This window comes from Anser anser, assembly GCF_964211835.1.
Source record: "Anser anser genome assembly, chromosome: 17".
In the NCBI taxonomy this organism is placed as follows: domain Eukaryota; kingdom Metazoa; phylum Chordata; class Aves; order Anseriformes; family Anatidae; genus Anser; species Anser anser.
In genome coordinates, this window is record NC_139738.1 from 1,021,506 (window position 1) to 1,042,438 (window position 20,933).

The 20,933-nt window shown below is 54.5% G+C and overlaps 1 protein-coding gene across 2 annotated transcripts in view; it reads right to left on the reverse strand.

Annotated features, from left to right (window-relative positions):
• Positions 1-20,933, reverse strand: part of AJAP1 (adherens junctions associated protein 1) — a 71,727-nt gene that overhangs the window by 48,833 nt on the left and 1,961 nt on the right. Inside the window, exon 1 of one of the 2 annotated variants that reach the window (XM_083802527.1) lies at positions 202-560. The exons of the other annotated variant lie outside the window; for it this stretch is intronic. Within the exon in view, the coding sequence (XP_083658653.1) occupies positions 202-230 (29 nt within the window). The 5' untranslated portion in view covers positions 231-560. Of the gene's footprint in view, positions 1-201; positions 561-20,933 lie in introns of those variants that run through there. 2 annotated transcript variants of the gene reach the window in all.

Consider the following 20,933-nt stretch of genomic DNA (forward strand, 5'->3'; position numbering starts at 1 on the left):
CGGCCGGGATGGAGGCGCTCGGCTCGCGGCGCTCCCGGCTGCGGGTCGCCGGGCTGCACCGCCCCGCGCCCGCTCCGCCGCCCGCCGGAGCAACTTCAGCCTCCAACTCCGGCGGCCCCGCGCCGCTCCCGCTCCGCACCCGCCCGGCGCAGCCCCGCGGGCGGCTCCCCCCCGGCCCCGCGGCGGCCCCCGGCCCCGTACCTGCTTCCCGGGAGCCGGCGTATCCACATGGTCACGTCTCCCGGCCCGGCCCGGCCCGGCCCGGCGGGGCTCACCGCCTCAGCTCTCCATCCGTGCGCGCCGCCCCGCGCCCGCGGCGGCGCTCAGCGGCGGGGCAGGCGGCGCCCAGCGGCTGGGGCATGCCCGGGGGCCGCCCCAAGGCCGCGCAGCCCCCGGCGGAGGGAGGGAGGGCGGCGCTCGGTGCCCGTGCCCCGGCCCCCGGGGCGCTCAGCACCGGCGGGGCAGCAGCGCGCCCGCGGAGGCTGCGCGCCCCATGGGCGGCGGGGGAGGCGCGGGGCTCCGGCGGGCGCGGTGCGGCTCGGCGCGGCTCGGCGCGGCTCGGAGCAGCACGGCTCGGCTCGGCTCTGCGCGCCCGCGTGTGTGTGCGCGCGCCCGCGGGGCGGGGGCGGGGGGGGGCCGCGGCTTTGGGAAGTTGCGCGGGGAGGAGGCGGGGGCGGAGCGCGGCCACTGCGCGCCGCGGAGCCGCGGGTGCGGGCTGTGCCCGGGGACGGAGCCGCCGCCGCCCGCGGACGGGTGCCGGCCGCCCCCTCCCCTCCATCCCGCCCCCGGCCCCGTTGCCCGCGCGCGGAGGCGGTCGAAGCGCCCCCGGCCCCGCCGAGCCTCCGCGGCCCCGAGCGGGGCGGGTGGACGCGCCGGGACCCCGCGCCGCCTGCCCGGCCCCCGCGGGGCGGCTCGGGGCTGCTCGGGGCACCCCGGGCTGCGGGGACCTTCCCGGGACCTTCCCGCGACGAGCGGCGGGCGGGGGGCGCGGGGCGCTCCCGGAGCCCCCGGGGGCTGCGGGCGGAGCGGGCTCGGCGCGGCCCCGGGCGGCTCCTGGCGGCCGCCGCAGCCCGGTCCTGCGCCCAAAGTTTCGGCTGCTCCTCCCGAGCCGCCGCACAACGCCCCGCCAGCGGCAGCCCCGGCGGCCAGCGGCGTCCCGCCGAGCTCCCCCGGGGCTCCCGAGCCGGGACTTGCAGCAGCCGCCGGAGCTCCGCCAGCCGCGAGTTCAGGCTTTTTTTTTTTTTTTTTTCCTTTTTTTTTTTTTCCTTCGTGCTCGTTTAACGACAATAGGACACGAGCGGATGTGTCAGGAAAGGCTCCGGTTATTTTAGGAGGTGTTTCATCATAGCCCGGTATGTTTTCTGCTTCCAGGGGGTGCTGACAGTAAGGAACGGAATTATTCCTATAGCTAGGATACCGAAAGGAAGGCGTCTCTTTGGGGGAGGAAGAAAAATAAGCTGCTTTGGATGTTTGCTGTTCAATCGCTGTAATAAATTTTTGCATGAATTTGGCAATGGATTCCACAAAGCTGCCCCGGCTACAGGTGAGAAACAGGATTGCGTTTTGCCGAGTCAGAGTCAATTCCCTTGCAGGAACAAACCTTCAATGCTCCTCAGTGCCAGTGCATGGTGCCAGCGAGGAAAAGGCATTTAAACAGCCACAACTCACTTTGTACAAAGCACTCACGCCAAAAGCAAGGTTAAATAGAAATGAACGTCTCTGCACAGCCTTTCTGAGTCTCGAGATTTTTCTGGCTCCATATAATCCTGTTCTAGAAACACAAATAGCTTCCTTTAAGCAAGCAAGCCAGATTAAAGGTCACTGTTGTCCTTATGACACCTAACAAGTCCCTGCTCGTTACGCGTGCTCCCAGTGGATCAGCCGCAGCTGCCACTGCAAGTGCTGTAGCTCAGCATCCAAATCCCCACGTTATTTTGGGTCGGATTCCTGGTCAGAGGGAACCTGTTCTGGGAAGGATGAACTCTGAGGAGCTGGCCTGAGGAACAGCTTATCCTGTCAGATTTCAGTTGCACAGAGAGGGCTGTCCCCCCAGCAAACACAGCGGAGCCAGGTGTGCAGAGGTGCCCTAAAGCTGGGGTTTGCTTTGTTCTCCTGAGCGCATTTCGGAGCTGCTGGGGCAGAGTGCACGTGAAGGTGCTGACACACCCGGTGGAGCTGCGGGGTCGACGGCAGCTGTAGGGCACAAAGGTACAAATTTCCCCACCTCTGCAGCAAGACCGGGCACAAACCGGAGCTCAGCCCTGCCCAAACTTCTCATCTCCCCGCAGCCTGCGGGGGGGAGCCACGAGACACAGCGGTACTCGTTACATGCAAACCCCGGATTTTGTACACGATGAACTTCATCGCTGCAAATTAGCACGGCAAAAACAGCTATCAAAGCACAGCATCCACCAGGGCACAGTCTTTCTGGAGGCTGTGTGTAGTGACTTGAAAGAGAAACCTCAGCTCTAGTGCAAGCCCAGTGACTTTATCATCCATTAAACCTGGCCAGCTAACATGAAAGACCTCTACAGAGAGGAAGGGAAGAAGGGGCAATTTTCAGTCTCATAAGAGTCTGTTCTGGAGCCTGAGAGATACTGGAGTGCGGTTAAGTAGAAGACGATCAATTAAGACTTAAATAAACCCAAGTGAGCAAACATTAATGAGAGCTATCTTGTATCTGAAACAAATCCTCTTAACTCATCCCCACTTAAAAAAATATTGTTTCCCCATTTGTGCCAGGCACACGGAGCTGGCGTGCCAGTTGCACGCTCATGGACCCCTCCTGGGGCAGAGCCACGTGCAGGGGGCTCAGGGCCCAGCGGCACAGGGCAGGCTTGGGAAAAGGGGTGAGAAGTCAGCAGCCTGTGTTTATGTGGCTGTATGGTATTTATAAACGTTAATATATAAATTAGACTTCTAAACATTAACGCTAATAAGGCAAGAAAACCGTGGTAGGGAAGGGAGCCATGCCCTACCCAACAGCTTTCTCTGGCCCCCAGTCTCTTCTAGAGCTTCTTGCCTCTGCCCTGCATCCAAATGGCACCAGCCCGAAATTCCCAATGTTTTTAAGCCAGAAAAGAAAAGATATCAAAGGAGAGTTGAGGCTTTCAACAGCACCAAAGCAAGAATGCACACAAAGCATTTCTATATAGGATGTTATTTGGGCTCAGGGCTGGTTTGAGGTGTCTGAGATGCAAACCTCGTGGGGAGAGGTACCTGGCCAGAGCCGGGCGGCTGGGCCCCGCCGCCGCTGCTCCCCGGGGAACTGCAGCTGCCGCCCGCACCTCGGGCCAGGCAACACGTGAGGCACTCGGTTCTGCGCCTTCTTAAAATAACAAGCACACAATTTTTAGCGGAGCTTTAAAAGGCAGATTGATGCCAATTGACAATCTTGGCCCTATTTGTCTGGCTCATTTATTCAGCAGCACTGCTGGGGTTGCCTAGCAGTGAATGGATCGGGAGCCGGAGAGAGGCTGCGCGAGGGAGCAGCCCACTTCGGGAGCAGGAAGTGTGAATTATCCCACAATTAAAGTAGGAGGGAAGGAAGTCATTAGCGAATTCATTTGTCTAACTTGTTCTTCTTCGAGTCATCTCACCAAGAGAGTCAAGTTCCTAATGGCTGGAGCCAAGCTCCGAGTGCTGCCAGGCACCGGCTGCCAGGCTGCGGCTCACAGATGTGTGCCCGGCCCCGGGGGCTGCGAGGGAAGAGGGGTTCCCCTGCAGCAACTGCGAGCCCCAGGCTTCCCCTGGCAGCACCTGGGGCACCCCCACCCACCGTGGGCTCTCACGGCTGGGGGCACCTCTGGGTCCTGATAACGTCCCTGGGCGAAGCCGCCGGGTGCACCGCGCTTTGCTGGTCCTGTTCTTAAGGAGAAATGGGTTAATCTGCCTGGGAGGGGGAAAAAAAGGATGCTGGCCTGGCTACAGTTGCCAAGAAGGAGTGAAAATTGTCTCTTCATACGAATAGGTTGTTGTTACCCATTTCCCTTTCATATGGAAAAAAACATAAGTGTTACTTAGAGATTGTGAAGAAGAGAGGACTATAACGCAATTTCTACCTCCTCCTATGATTGTACTTTGATTTTTCAGACCTGTGTTAACAGGGAATAGTGTTCTGGAAAGAAAGCACCTAGCAGATTGTACAGCCTGAGCGGCTCTTAAGCGACTCTGAGACGTGGATTCACTAAGAAAGCCTCCCGAGGTCTCAGGCTCCTCTGGGGGTGCTGATGGCGCTGCGGGAGGCACAGCCCCGGGGCTGCTCTTCAGATCTGGGAAGCTGGGAAAGAGCTGGGGAGAATTTAGGGGGGCGCTTCTGCCTGCTGCCCATCCTCCGAGCTGAACAAAGACACCAGAAGCCCCTGTAACAAGGGCGTTCTTAGAGCTAACAAGGAAATAAAGTATTTTTGCTTTTAGGGAGTTACAAGCTTTTCTATTTTTTTGGTGTTTAGCAACAACACTGAGGTGCTTTATAGTTCTTATTTCAGGTGCTTGCTTAAAAAACGTATGGGCCCTGGTGGGATTTAGGGGTGGGGTAGCTTGATTCTCAGCTAGCCTGTACGTGGAGCGGGATGGGATGGGATGGGCAATTTCTCTTCTGAGAAATCCCAGCTCCTTGGCTTGGTTGGAAGGTTACACCGACTGTGGCTTCGCCATGGGTTCCCCGGGCCTGAGAGGGAGCTCGGCGAGACGCAGTGATGTGCAGTGAGGTGCAGCGAGGTGCAGCAAGGAGCAGCGAGGCGCCTCTCCCCCATGGCACTGCTGGCAGTGTGCGGCAGGAGGGGCTCTACAGGGGGTGCAGGGCAGCTGCAGGGCGTGGAGAAAGAGAGGGACATTAGCAAACGTGCTTGGCACAGCCTGAGAGAGCGAGCTACCAGGTCCATGACTTCCCTTTGCAGGTTTCTCCATCACTTACAGTCATGTCTGCGGCAGGTTCCCTCCTAGGACACTTGTTTGTACTTGGTGCTTACCTTTGTGGTGGCATCCCGCACGTACGTCCAGCTCCACAGCTCCTTGTGTAAAGACATTTTCCTAAGAGCGGAGACGTGAAGCTGAGCCAGGCTCACCTGCAGCTCTGGTGCCAGAGCACTCTGGTGCCAAGCGTCCCCGGCTGATGAACTTTTCAGGCCCTGCATTGCTGAACATTGTACATACGGCAATAAAATTATAACACTTAGATTCATAAATGTGTGCTTCTTAAACCCTACAAGCATCTTTAGCAAGGCTGTTATAGATTTCTCTTGCTCTGGCTATATTTGTCTCATAAATCTCAGTGGTGTTGACAATTGGGCATGGTTTAATTTTGCAAATCTGAGAAATGATCGGGCCAATTTAGTTCACATTTAAACCATTTATGTTCACATGCTGGAAAGCCTTTTTTCTTTGCTGCTCCTTGCCTAGGGCCCTTATTATCTGCTGGTGCTATTTATCAATGCGCAGCAGGTATATTACACTACGGTCTCTTTCGTAAAGTGATACGAAATAATCATTCCTGTTCCTCTTCTGCTCAGGAAGAAAAGCGAGCCCGACTCTCATGCATGTCAGTATTCCTGAGCTGCAGGATTTTTATATTACTGCAGGATAAGTGATTTAACTCAATAAGCTTTCCTCATAAACGGCAATAGTTTTATCAAATGAAAGGAGGCGCATGTAAATTAACACAGCGTTGCCATTCAGCTCCATCACTCCAAACACCTGCAGACGGTGCTGAGGGGCCCCATGCCCAGCAGCAGCCGGACGCCCCCTTCCCCAGGTCCTCCTGCCTCGGGCATGTGCCCAAGCCCCCAGCCAGCCCCTGAAGCACATGCAGTGAATGAGCAGTCTCTAGTAACAGCCCCAGACTCTGGAAAAAGCCCCACTCCTCCTCCTCACATGCACATAGCAGCTCCTTATCCCCTCTTCTCAATGCAGGTTTGTCTGTTCAGCAAAGGGATGAGCAGATCTCTGTGCCATGTAATGACACGTATTTGTGCTGCGTGCTGGGGCCTCTAGGACGCTGCTGGTTCACTGTCTGAGCGGGGCGCTTCCTCCTCTGGCTTACAGCTAAATGCCTGGTGAAGTGTTCTGAGCTGCCTGCCTGCCCGGGAAGCGCTACAGCAGGCGAACAGTCCGAGGGTGTTTTCCCACTGAGGTCGCGAAGGAAGAAGACCGCACGGAGCTGGGTGCCAGAGGGGAGCAAATCCTGCAGGCAGGGGGTGCAGACACATGGACATCAGCTGCGGGCTGGTGTCCCTGCCCAGCAGAAAAGCACGAGCTGTGTGTTCATCCCAGGAGCTGGGATTTAATCTCAGGAAGGAAAGACAGAGGTGAAAGCTGGAGACGGGGGCAGCCGGCAGCACGGGGCACTGTGGCCAGGGCTGCCTCTGTGACCCCTCATGCCCGTGGGATGAGGAAACCCACCGTGCTCAGCCCTGACCCTCCGGGACAGTTGAGCACCATGAAGGGGATGATTTAGCTCCCTGCCTTTCCTCAAGCACACCGAATGTGTTTTTTGTTTGGCTTTCTCCTCCCCCAGGGACCGAGTTTAATATTACCTTCCCATTAATTTATATGGGAACATTTCCAAATAGTAAACTTCCAATAAATTAGTAATGCTGATCTATAAAAGGGAAAAAAAAATGGTTTGTTGCAAGTTTATAGCCATGAGGAAGAGCCATGAAACAGAGACCTCCTTAGCACGGTGTGCTCGGGGACGCTGGATGCCCAGGCTGCAGCCGCTCCTTTCCCCGGCCGCCCTGGGGCGAGCAGCCCGGTGGCACATCACCGCCGGCTCCTCGAGTGCTTTCCTCCTCTACAAGAGGGCTGTTATCCTCTAGTTCACCAGGCCAACTGTTATTTCGGTGTGGATATGTAATACCTGCAGGGAACTGGGCTTACCTGCTGGCTGCAAGGGCTTTCAGCGTCCTTTACCTCTGCCCGGGATAAAATGTGATGGAAGAGAGTTTGTCTCATCGCAGACTGCTATTGCCCCTACCACTTATAAACCTCTTTTACAGAAATACGTTCGCAGGACGGACACAGGAGGCTGCTGCAGGGACACACACGGGGACAGCGAGAGGCGACTGCATTCCCCTCCAGGAATTACGCTCCGAAAGCCCGTGGCTCCTTCCCGGAGCCGGGGAGGGCTGCAGGGACGGAGGTGTGCCTGTGCGCAGGCTTTACCTCTAACAGCCACTTTAAATATAAGTGGAGCTGATTGATAATTTTCCCACCGAAGAAAACCGAAATGAAATAAATAGCATTTGACACCTGCGGAAGCGATGCTCCCCCGCTGCTCTCGGTCGCAGCGCGGCACCGGTGCGCGCGGCGCAGCTGCTGCCAGGTGTCAGCTCGGCTCCTGCCGGTAATAGATTCGGCGAGGTGGGGATAGAAATCTTGCTCCTTCTGCACGGGGCTCCACATCTTCATTTTTCCGCGTGTTTGACACAAGGTTCAGGATCTGTTCATCACTTGACATCAGCATTACAGGGTGTTTGTCACTCCGTACATCACCGGGAGACTTCTTGCAGCAGAAGCAACAACTTGACGGAGAGAAGATATTGAAGCAAACCGGTCGTGAAATCTGCAATTTACATGTCGAGGGAAAACCTCAGCACGGGCTTCGCCGTCCAGCTGAGTCTCCTCTTACCCAGCAGCAAGACACAATTCCCTGCAACTGCTGGGACATAAACATGGGACATAAACAAAATTACCCTTCGCGTTTCACCCGCTCCGTGTCTGCGTTTCCATCCTCACCATGAAGGAAGCGGCAGAGCCTCCAGCCTGCTCCCGGCCCCGCACCACGGGACAGGATCCTTCGAGCACCTCTCCTCCTGCTCCTCCCTTCCCCAGCCACAGAGGTCGGCCACGCAGGGATGTGGAAGGAAACTTTTATCTGCTGTCAAGGCCCCTGATGACACAGAGGAGAGAAGAAACTGCCTTCTATTTTTTTTTCTTTCCTTTTGTTTTTAGCGTGCTCCCTCCCCCCCAATATCTCTCTGTCAGAGCCAGACAAGGAAAAAAAGAACAAAAAGATTCGCAGAGACCAAACCAAAGGCGATGAAAAATGAACGAGAAGACAATTCAGCCTGGGGAGTACAAACAAACTATCTGGAGCAAATAGTTTATTTTAAGATGCTAACAAATTTGCTCCAGAGGCCTGTGGAAAAAAGTCAGGTACCATACAGCAATCCTTTCCCTTATTTATAGAATAATTACCATGATTTATTAGCTGTGATCAGAAGTGTATTTATGGCGTGGAAGTTTTCAGCCATATTTCAAGTAATTCACCTCCTTGCAGAACTCCCTGTCGCTGTCATCACAGCTCCGCTTTTTCTTTCCCTTGAAACCTGCTTGCACCACAATTTATAGCTTTGTTTGTGTGAAAAGCAGGTGTCTTGCTCCAGAGAACAAAGGCAAAACAAGAGCTCAAGGATAACCCTGCGCCAGCAGCCACCAGGACAGCAGCGCTGGGCACTGCCTGTGGGGTGCTGGCACCCTCACAGCCCCCTGCCCGCCGTCCCTCCTGCCTGTACCCATCCCCACGGCTCTTTTTTTTTTTTTCTTTTCAGCTTGCTGGCACAGACTGGGAGGGGACCGACAGCACCCAGCCCTCAGAGACACAAGCTCTGCCTTGCTGTCTCCAAAACAGGCAGAAAAAAAACCCTTTATCTCCTATTAGTCCTTTAATACATCTTTGTCCTCTCTCTGCTCTGCTCAGTTTGATAAATATCTCGATTTTCAGCACACAGAGGAAGTAAACGCTCTCAGAATAATACCAAACATAGCAAGTTTGGGAGACTCCCACAAAAGTTTGGCCTCTGCCCTAACCACAGCACCTTTTTCTGCTGCACCTGGGGTTGTTTCCCAGGCAAAAGGTGTCTGTGCTTCAGGTGTCTGTCTCATCGTGTTGCTTCCAGATGGAGCTGCAGAGTTTTATTTAAAGCACTTCTCTGCTCTCACCTTGTCTTTTTTTTTTTTTCTTTCTTTTTTTAATCTCACAACAAAAGTAACTTGTTATTTCCACTTTGTTTCACGCCGCACTCATTCAGCCCTCTGGTACCGTGGGGCTGGCAAGCTGGAGACTGAGTGATCACTTGAGTACCCAGGGAAAATATGATCTCAAAGTTCTGAGGTCCTTACGAGGGAATGAAGTTTGATGCTGCTGGAAATATGAGCTGCTGCAGCTGAGGTCCCATTGCAAACAAATTGATTCTCATCAACTCTTATTTGCTTGCCTACATGGTCTTAAGACTGGCTTATTGCACAGATATCCCCTCCTGCTGTCTCACTTCTCCGTGCTCGTCTCCTGTTAAGGTTCTGCCATAAGCCATCTAGGAAGCTTTAATTCTCTGCCTTCAGAAGGAGATTGCATTTTACCAGCCGAAACGCTGGATTTTATTACGAGGCTGCATCACAAACTTCGTAAGAGAGGAGGAACCCTCCCCTCCTGCCCCCACGCCGCCCTCCAGCACCAAGCTCCCTGCTGCCGCGGGTTCCTCCGCAGCCCCAGAGGTCTCGTTCAGGGAGCAGGTACTGGGGCAAGGAGTAAGAGGGGATCGGCTGCTCAGCCCCGCTCCTGCCCCGGTGCAGGAAGCGGCCTCCAGGAGCCTTTCCCTTGTGCCCTGTTACAGCAACTTGTTTTTCACATGTCCAGGACTGAGCACAAAGCCTGACACTAATAGGATTAATGACTGGAGCACAGAAACAGCTCCATTACGTTTGGGGAATGAGATATATCTGGGAGCAGCCAGGATATAATTTGGTTCATTTGTTAAAATAACATGTATAAAAAAGAGTCTAAAGCAAGCCCATTCGAGGGACCTGGGGAAGACAAATAAGAACGATGGCCCTTGTCCCTGATGGTATTTGTTTTCATTAAGTGGGTGGAAGAGACCTAACAGAAGAAGAGAGCTTGATCATCGAGTAACCTTGTTGTCGAGAAAAGTCAGAAGCTTTCAAACAGGAGTTAGCAAAACAGCTCAAAAAACGAAAACTGTCCCAAAACCTAAACTTCCAAGCCCCTCAGCTTCTTGTCTGTGCTCACGAGTCCCCAGGGCTGGGAGTTCCACCCAAAGCCCTCCCCAGAGGTCACCTCCCTGCCACAGAAACGCCGCCTCCAGAAGCTGCTCCTCAGCCGCTGCCCGGAGCCTCCCGCAGCAGGGAAGGGCGCAGCAGCGGTGAGCTGCCTGAAGGGCAAGGACCCGGGGGAAAGGTTTCGTTCCTCTGACTCATTTCATTCTTTGAGGTTTGTTCAGCGTTTGGTCCCAAGGCACCCAAATTAAGGGGTTTTATGCAGTAAAATAATTCGGAAATGTACGATTTTAGCCTAATATTCTCTGGAAAACTTTCCTGGACATCCAGCTTTCCGTCTGTTTTCCCAGAAGCAAAACCTCGCCATCTCTTCCTCGAGCTAAACGTCTCTTTCCAGCTCCCACCCCCCCAAAACCTTTACCGCATACTAACCAGTCCTACAGAGACTGGCAAAAGGAGCCCGTGGGTGCCCAGCGGCCCCCCTGCCCCGGGGTCTCCACCCGGGACTCGGAGCTGTGCCGGCCGCGGGCAGCGCCTGCCCCCCCGTCCCGCTGCCTCCTCTTGCTGGGACAGTTTGGCTGAAGCTCGTCAGCTCTTCCTCCAAATCGTCTCAGCGATAAAGACATCGGGACCCGTTTAATGACTTTCAGAAACAGGTTAAGCAATGCCTGACCCTTTTGCCTCCCAATTAGGAGTTCTATTCCCTAATGCTTTGCAAGGTCACGTCTCCTCTCCCCATCTCTATTACCCTGCGCTTTACGTCTTCTTTGACTAGCCCAGCTTATCCCCCCATGCGTTCTTAGCCGCGGCTCCTAATCATCCCTATCATCCCTACGCGCGTACACGGAGGACGGATAAAGCACAATCAGAGCCACCCGAAACACGCGTGCTGGAGGCTGCCAGCAGGAATTTAATCAAGGCAGGTGCCAGGGAGGGGGAGACGCCTTCCTTGCTGGCACGGACAGGATGGGTGCTGAGCGGCCGGGGGCTGCCTGCAGCACAGGGGGCAGATCTGTGGTGGGCACCGCATGTGGGGCAGGGGGTGACGGGGCACAGAGTGATGGAGCACGGGCAGGGACCCCGCTGCCTTCTTGTCCCACCTGTGCCACCACCTTCCTCCGCAGGAAAACCACCAAGAAACATGCTCTTTTCCCCTTTTCCTTCGGTTCTGGGCTGCCAGAGCCCCGCTGGCCCCAAGCACTTTGTTACTGCCACCGCCCCTCCTGCCCTCGCGGGACCGGTCCCATTAATCACGATGCCAGCAGGTAACGAGACCAGCGCCCGCTGCTGCACAGCTCCCGGGCGAGAGGCCTCCCCTGCCGCCCGCCCCTGGCTCTCCCCTTTCTCCTGCGACACCCGAAGGTGTTCTGCCCTCGTCTTCCCGACAGGACACGGGGCACAGAGACTTTCAGGCAAACTGCCACTGCCCCAGACCAGCTGCTGTCCTGAGGAGACAGCTGAGGAACCCCAGCCCCAGAGGCGCCTCCCGTACAGGGACACGCACAATTTCCCTCCTCTCGGCATACCTGGTGGCAGCGTTTGAGAATCAGACGGGGCTTTCTGGGGTAAATTTGTGCAGTCGGTGCCACAGTAGGGGTTTAGACGTGTTGCTGGGAGCCATCAGTGCCGCAGCCTGGTGGGATGACCCCTGCCAGCAGCAGCTCACAGGCAGCCTGGGACCCGCTGCCGGGGGCCCGTGTGCCAGCCCCAGCACAACAGGAGCCACCAGCCCCGAGGGTCTCTCTCTGCCCCAGCCCTTTCCCATCGCTGTGCAGGTCACCTTCTGCAAAGACAGCAAACCCACAGAGCCAGGGGCTGGCAAGCCAAGGCTACTTCAGCATCCCCAGCAGCGCCCGTCCCACGGCAGCTCGCTCCGGGACCTGTCCTCCCCCGCAGCAACGCACAGGTTACACACAGCTCAACGAGACGGAGCCTCGTCTTCTCCTCTGCCATCTAGTTCCTCTGATACCTGATTTTTTTTTGATAAGCTCCTTGTTTTCAGGCATACAGTACAAAACTATTTTTCTTGCACTGAGCAGACAAGATGTTGAAATGTTTTCTTTCTGTGATAACTGGAAGTGGAAGAAATCCTCCCTGCGATTCTTGTCAAGTCAGGGGATCTCTTTGTAGTTCAGTGAATTATTTCATACCCAATGTTAATTTAAAAACAAACAAACAGAGATGAATGCACTCAATACAAGAATTATTTCCAGTACATTTCAGGCTTGTGCTGCTCTGTAAAAGACAGCCATGCAGGCGCTCTGTGCAGAGGCACCCCAACACACCCTGTTGCACCCCATCAGGCCCCATCGCACCCGGGCCAGATCCTGCCCACTGGGAAGTGCTGGGGCTGGAGCTGAGCTGGGCAGGGGGAGCAGCCCCAGGGTGCTGCCACCTCTGCTCGTGCAATTGGGAACACTTACCCTCACTGATACCGCTAACACACGGCCACGCACATCGGGAGGTAACAATTCCTCTTGAGAAACGGGAGCTGCAAAACAGTAACGTTGTTCCACCCGAAAAGAGCGGGAATAAATCAGAAAAGGGCAAAGTGCACGGAAAGGATGAACAGTAATAAAAACGATGTTTAAATGTGCCACCGAGAATTAACTACTTTTTCCTTCATAGCTTCCCTTTCGTGAGCTATCCCTGGGAATCTGCAAATGAAATGAGAACAAGGGATTTGTTTTATTTTCACGCAGGCTGTAGCTGCACCAGTGGGGACGTGCGTGTCCCCTGCAGGCTCCCAGAGCCCGTCCCAGGTGGCAGGAGCAGGCCTGCAGCTGGCATTCCTGGGCCAGTGTCCTGGCGATGAAGACTCCTGGGTGGTTTGTGCAGCTGCAGGGCTGGGGCAAGCACAGCCACGGCACGGGATGCACCGGAGAAATGCTGCTGTGACCCCGAGCGAGGCACCGGGGCCACCAGGCTGCCTTCATCTCCTGATAAACGCCTGAAATGCTGCGTGCTTATCACATTTGACTCAAGGACTGGAAATAATGCTTCCCGGGGAGAGGCAAACTGCTCAGTCTGCTCGGCTTGTGGGGGGTGAGCTGGAGAGGCGGCCGCACCGCCTGCCCCGAGGGAAGCCAGGCACGGCGCGGCTCTGCAGCCCCCAGCAGTGGTGTTGGGGGCCCAGCGGGGTCTGAGCAAGCCCCAGGTGGACAACAGCAAGAGCAGGACGAAGCAGGGAGCCAATGTTCTCCTCCTCCATCCTCGTCCATCATCGCATCCCACCTCCTCCCCTCCGTCCCTCTTCCTTGGCCCCACCATGCTCAGCCACTGCATTTGGCACCGGGGGAAACAAATGTCGGGCCAGGAAAAGCATCTGAAGCAAACGAGCTGCTGCCCAGCTGGCGATGTTCTTTTTCTCTCCGAGAGGAGACGGCTCTTCAAAGGATTGGGAAAACAAGAACTTCACCACAAAGCCTTTGCTTTGTCAACCACTGCACCTGCGGGACGCCTGCCTCGGGCAGAAGCGAGGGTCGCACGGCGAGGTGCTTTGTCATCGCACGGCACTGCTCGCTGGCAAGCCAAATGAACGTCACCTTTTCGGATACACAAAATCAATGCTGTCCTATATCCCAGAACCTTTAAACACCAGACAGGCAATTTGTCTTCTTTTATGGTAGGTGAGAGTCGAAAGGAGCCTGGCCAGATTAAATAATCCAGCGGTGGCAACTTGAGGTCGTTTTCATCATATTAATGGTTTTCCTGCCTACAGTAAAAAAGCCAAGCTGAGGACCTAGGCTTGGATGGACTCCTCAATGACATCGCTTTTCTGCAGAGAAGTGGATTTTGAGGAAGATTGCGACAAACTTGAAGCAGTTGCTTAGGAGGCAGCCTTGGTTCTAGGTGCGCGTGGCTTCTGCAGAGGGGCAGGGACAAGCCCTGTCCCTGGGACTTGGCCTCTGCGGACTATTTGCCTACTCTGCCAAGGAGAGAGTGTAAGGCTGGTTATTTGAAACTCTGCTTTTCAATTTCTTTTTAATGCTAAGTAAACAGAGATGGAGTTTTAGAAGATTTCTGTAAGAACATCTGTGGGTGCAGCGGTGTGTAATTATGCGCGCAGCGCACTGCTTCAGTCCTTGTCACAAACCCAGCTCGTAAGCCACAAGCATGGGGGGGGAGAGGAGGAGCTGGGAGTCTGTGCGTTCCTTAGAAATGGAAAGCAAATTTGAGATAACATAAAAACATCATTTTGCATATCTGAAAGCCTTTTGTAAGCACTTTCCAGGAATATTTTACAGCCTCGGTTTCATTAGTAAGAATACTCGCAGAAAACAGATTCTAAGCTTGAATGCTTGTGTACTCGGTGTTTGCAAATGCTGCATTATACATTCGGTTGTAAAACACCCGCCGTGTGCTGTTAGATCACTCCCTCCCAGAAGGGGAAGGAGCGGCGCGTGGCTCGCGGGACTCCCTGGCACACGCGGCTCCGCCAAACCAGGATCCCTGCAAGTCGCTGCCGGCTGGCAGCCCCGGCAGCACTGCTTTTGCTTACCAGGATATTTCTGCAGGTAACCAGAACAGCTCTTGCACACAGCCATGGGCAGCACGTAGGTAGATATTTACCCAGTAAAGGGAAAGAAACGTTCCTGCGTGGTACTTAATCAGCGAGCACGGTGCGATTGCAGCATTTCCAAAGAAGTTCAGAAATAACCGTGGATCCATGCGTGACTGACACTGGCTTTTCACCAGTGATTCAAGAAGACGGAGAGAAATAAAATGCACCAAATACGTAACACACTGAACCACGTGCAGGAGATTAACTGAAACCAGTGCTGATTGCCCCAGCCTCCTGCTCTGCGCTCCCCCATGGCAGCTCCCCCCAAAATCCTTTTTGATCTGGGCGGGGGGATTTGGGGATCGAACTCGGGGTGTGGTTGCACCCCCAGCAGGAGGGGATGTGGGGACACCTCTGCCCTCCCCGGTGCAGTTTTGGGTTCCAGCCCTTCTTCAGCTTTCCGGGCAATTCATCCTTGAGGTTTTTCTGCTTCAGCACGTTGCCAAGACAGACAGTGACAGATAAAGGAGAACAGCTCCACATAACCTCGATTACCCAAGGATAATGAGGCCCAGTGCACCCTTAAGATATTGGTAATATTTGTATCTATTCAGCTTTTTCAGCACTAAAGGTAACCATTTATATCCATTAAAAGCAGACAACTGGATGGCAAGTGGAGCCCTGCCTGCACCTCAGCCCGAGCTGCCTCCTGACGGGCAGCATCTATCACGACATACCTGCCTGGAGATCTCTGCCCCTGCCTCATGTCAGCATTTAGCTCCACAAATGCCATTACACTCCAACGAGCTGCTCTGATGCATCAGATTGGGGCTGGCTCAGAGAACCCACCCGCACCAGGATGCCCCGCGCTGCTCCTGCGCACTGGGTGCATGCGTGGTTTTGTGACATGGAGGCTATGCGAATCCTTGGGAACATCTTCTCTCCACTTTCACAGTTTCCTTTCCAGCACACAAGGCAGCGTAACCCTTGATGCACCCTTGCATGCGATTAACAAGATGCTCAGAAGTTTTACACTTGCCAAGCTGCGAGTCTGCAAGAGCAAAAGGAAGTACAAGGCTCCGTCAAAACGCATCCAATGGAAAACAGTATCAAGATCACTTTTAATTATGGAGAAAACATTGTTAAGCAGATTAATCTCCAAAACAAACTCATGTTTGATGGTGGCAAGGCACCCAGTTGATTCGGATGGTTTGTACTGAGACCCTCTCAATACCTACGCAAACCAGGTCACCAGCCAGCACAAAACTTTTTGACGTGCACGATTAATTTAACCAGATGAAAAAGTCACTTTACTTAGCCTAGGAGAAATAGAAAACAAAATGTATTGGTGTTAATTCCTTTTGTTAGGTGAAGACAGCGTAAGAAATAAAAAACAAAGCCAAAACCACGCACGCTACATTTGCTGATGTATTTCCCAAATAACTAGAGAACTTAGTAAGGAAAATAAGGAACAAACAAGCGAGCGCAGCCGAGGGGCGTGTTACCAATCTTTTCCCTTTCCCAGAGGTCACCAAATGTTTGATCAGCCCTTGTCAAGCTGCTCTCGGATGCGATCCGCTCCTCCCAGGTGAGTGTTTGGTGGGCAGACGGGGCTCGCTCTGGGTTTGCAGCCGGTTATCTGTCAGGGTGCAGGCAGGCACAGCCCTGCGCGCTGATTGTCATTCCTGCAGCACCGCAAGCGCGCGGGCACAGGCAGCCGCCAGCCGGGGAGCGGGTGGGATGGCAATAACAATAATAAGTCTCCTATATTGCTTTCCGCCCATAGAATGTAATTGCTTCTGCAGAAGGAATTAAGCATCATAATGAAACGACTATAAAAAGAGACTTTGTTCTCCATCAACAGATCGCAAACGTCTTAGACTTTGTGTGCAAGGGCACCGCAGCCCCGCAGGGTGAGAGCGGCGAGCGTGGGGGCAGCCCCTGGCCCCCAGCGGGGGCAGCTCCGGGGGCTGATCCCCCTGCCCTGCTTTGCCCCCGAGGCAGCGCCCCGAAATAATGCTGCGGGCTCCTGGCCCTGGGCTGCCCGAGGCTGCTGAGCTTTGGCTGGCAGAGGTTGGGTGCACCAAGCGATAAACTCGACCCAAGTTTGCAGGCGCTTTCTGCCTTCCTGAACGCCTCATCTTTTGTTTTATTTCTGGTGTGTTGGCTGCGTTTCGCTCAGCTTGATTTCCACTCCTGGAAACCTGTATGAGGGTCTTATGAACATCGTGTATGGCTTCAGATCCACCAATAAGTCTCCCAAACCTGGAAAGGGAGGAAACAACTTCTAGAGAAGCTGCACATATCTGAAGGCAGTGGTTGCAATGCAGCAGGAGAAAAAAAAAAAAAAGAAAAAAACCTTGACCTGAAGAGGAAAAAACACAAGAATAAAAGCCTAAATAAAATAAAATAAATGATCTGAGTCAGCTGGAGCCTTGCACAAGCGGAGCAGCCTCAAGATTTTAGCCCAGGATGGACGCCAGAGCCTGCTCCCGGGCAGGAGCCGCGCATAGAGCAAAATCGAACTGCGGCTGTCACTGCATCCACAGCCCCTTTATTGACATTCTCGAAGAGCATCTCAGACATGTGTGAACTTGCCCTGCACTCTTCCATCGAGTGAGTTAATCCCCTGGCAATGACCAGGGAAGGTGCAGCTGGCTCTGCTGCCTGGCACGGAGGAGCCGCCGATGCCCTCGCGCTCCCCGGGGCGCAGCCGGGCCAGGGCCAGATGGCTGCAGGAGCGGGGCCCTGCAAACGGCTCACATTTGTTTGGTCTCTTTTCCCTCCACAGCGCACAAATTCCTGCCCGAAGCGTCCTCTTGTTGTTCTCAGCCTGGGTTTTATTTCTTCATTTGTCACACACGCTTGGTTGCCGCATGAGACCTTTGCTAACCCGCCGGCCCTCCACCTCATCAACCCTGATTAGATGAGTTTTGTTCACGCCAGAGGTTCCCTAAAAAAAGGACCGAGAGCCCTGCTCGCTGTTGAGAACTCGTTCAAGCAGTACATTGCCCATTCATAGCCTCCTTGGATGCTGAAGAAGAATCTGTCCACTTAAAACAGGATTATTTCTGGGTGGCAAACCACAAAGTTAATTTGGCTCTAATCCCTTTAAATGGAACCAATTATTTGAGTGCTAATGACTCTTCTGGAGGTCTCTCCCAGTCCGTGCTGGCGAGGGCACTCGCAGGTTTGCCGGCGGAGCAGCCCTTCCTCCAGCACCAGCAGCTGCCACCATCGCACCTGATGCTGGCAGCAGGACCTGCGCCAGGAGGACGATGAGCAGTGACACGAGCGCGCCCACTCGGAGACATTTCTGCCCGCGGTACGTGCCGCTGCATCCCTCCTTGCCAGCACCTCACCACGCATCCGCAGCCGATCATCCTCCTTAAGGTTAACATCTTTTGCTAGCAGCGTATATTACTTAACGGGTGACAGAATTATTACGGTCCCATAAATTACATCCCAAGGAGTGACTTTGGGAGCGTACTTGCTCAGGACCTTCTGGCCAAGGCAAGCTCAGTCTCAGGATGCCCTTCTCTAACCGCCCTAGGGAACAATTTTTCGCTTGTCTTTTTCCAGGCCTGGGGAACTGCACAAACTCTTTGAGCACCTACAAACGGGAGACGGGCAGACTGTCAGTGAGGAAGAGCTTACGGTGGTGGGGTGGCACTGGTGCTGGCAGCAGGGAGGGCACAAGGGGGAGGCAGCAGCCACGGGGCTGTGACCGACCTGAGTGGTCTCTGGCCCCCTGCAGCACCCAGCAGCCTGAAGCTGGCTTTGGGGACAGGACCACAAGCAGACCCCATGGAGATGGGGGGCACTGCGCAGGGACCGAGAAGCAGCCGCTCTGCCACATCCCCTCCTGCCGGCCTGGAGTCCCTCGCTGCCCACTTTTAGCAAGGTACAAGAATAAGCAGCTTTAATCATACCGTCCTCACTTGCTATTGCTAATATTATCGTCATTGTGATATTAAACCACTTAATTCTTTCTCTGAATTTATTTGCTTTTGTTTTTGTACTCCCATGCTATAATTTTCAATTTAATTAGTTTCAGTGTTTCTGGGGGCAACAGGTCTCGGTTTATCTACGCGGCTAATAGCCCTAATTGTTTACCCTTTCTTCAGCAATATCTCATTAACTTTATGGGCCATCATTTCCACGGCATCTCCAGAATTAATTTCCTTACTATGCGAAGCCTGCTCCTAAAATCACCCCACTTTTTCTCCTCTAGACCTGCCTGACCTGGCCTAGGCTGGCAGCTCCTGCAGCGCAGCGCGCAGACGGGCAGCCCCTGCCCCCCCTGTGCCCACAGGCAGCCGGGGCTGGGCGAGCATCAGAGCTGCGGGAGGAAGCCGAGAGGCTTCGGTTGTTTCTCCTGCCGGTGTCAGGTCACAGGGGCAAGAGGAGCTTTGTTCCTCAAAGCGCACCTTGGATATATCTAACCAAGCAGACAATTTAGGAGAGAATCCAAATTGGATCCCTCCTGAATACAACCGTCACCAGCGCTGGGAATCGGCTGTGTCCCTGGGACGTGCTCCTGGGCAGAGCCCCCCCAGCTCCGCTCCCCACCCAGCTGAGCCAGCCACCTCGTAACTGATCGCTTTTCTCCTCCTTTCACACCTTTCTGAGGTTAATCCTGCTTTCTGCATCATCTCTTGCATCGCTTAAAGCTTTAGCGGTGCACCTCTGAGCTGGCCACCCCCCTCCTCTGGCTGCCCACCATTTCCCCTTCAGAGTGGGAATTGGTCTACGCGTGGGTGTGGATCCCGCAGGCACCTACACATGGCATTTCTGATAACACGTGGGGTTATTCCTGTTACTTTTAACAGCTCAGATTCACTTTTCCTGTGGCAGAGGGCTCTGGCTGTTTCCCTTGGCTCCAGAGTGGGAAAAACTCGATCTGGGATGGAAAAGCTGGGGGGACTGAGAGCCTCACGGCAGTGCCGGCACAGCCAGGGTGGCACAGAGCTCCTCACCTGCTGGTGGAGCCAAGGCAGGGTGTGCAGGTACCTGGGCTGCCCCAACGCCTGCCTTCAGACCCCATTAATCGTGTCTCTAATGAGCTTGTGTTCACAGATGAGATGGCTTTGGCCGATGAGACGAATTGCAGATTATATCTCCCATTGATTGTTTCATCCCACTCGAATGATTTGTACCCAGGAAATGGGTCTGAATTCTCAGCTTAAATCAGGCTCGGAGAGCAGACTTGGCTCGCAGAGATATTTTTTTTTTCTGTTTTAATGATTACAGCGAGTTCAGATTTTTTCGTCCACGTTCCCAGCTTCGTGCTGAACTTCTCCTTCAGGGTCAATCCCGCTGCCTTCCTGCAGCCCCTCAAGCTCAGCCCCGTGCCCCCAGCTCCAGGGCAGGACAGAGCAGTGCTTGTGCTCCTGCAGGAGCGATGCTGTGCAGACACCTTCGGTCCCAGCCACAGTTTCCTCACCCCCGGATCGCTTTGTGAGCAGGGCCAGCCAGCCCAGCACCCCGCTAGCCAGACAGCGACCTGCTGGCAGCCACCACGCGTGGACCTGAATTATTGATAGGTACACGGCTTCCAGCAGAGCCGGTGAGCGCGGCTCCCTTCCCAGCAGGCAGCAGATGGCTTTCAGGAAATTAACCGACCCCGAGCCCCCCACGCCGTTACAGCCGGACCCTCCTGCGCACGTCGTGCTTCGCTCCCAGCCCTCCGAGACCTGCCGCGTCAGGGCGAGGACTGCTTTAATTTTTCAGAGCCATCAAGGTGGCTTGGATAAATAGCTGGTGGGGAGCACCTAAGGGAATGAAAAGCGTGTCTAAGCTCCTCAGCCTCTTACAAGGTAATTTTGATAGTTTTGAGACTATCACTGGCATGCAAACTGTATAGGGGGTAAACAAACACACGTACGTACAACATATGGAGACATACACATGAAGCACAAATTAGCCATATGTCCAAGCGTTGCTGCCAAATTTTATCTTTTTTCCTTTGGCCATTTTATTTTATTTTTTATCCTCCATGGGCTGCCACAGAAGGCGCCACTTTTCTCCTCGTCCCCATCACAGCACCACTTCCTCTCTCTTTTCCCAAGGGCAAGTCTGAGTTGTTCCCTGGCTGCTTCTACTTCAATATTTTTGTAATTGCATTCCCGATTGTCCAGAGAACCAGCATTCCCCCAGAACAAGAGAAGGCGGCTGGGCAGGGCAGGGGGCTGCTGCTGCAGGCAGGGTGGTGACTCCCCAGCACCCTGCCCGCGTGCCAGGCTCGAGCTTGCCCTGCCTTCGAGACGCACCGAGCAATGCCTTGTCGAGCCACAGAAACATGGGCGAGAGTTAACGGGCACGGAGCCGGCGCAGAGATGCGATACGGTTTGGGAAAGCTGGAGGTGCTCCGGGGGCACATCGGAGCGCGAGCCAGAGAGGAGAGCGGAGGCTTCTG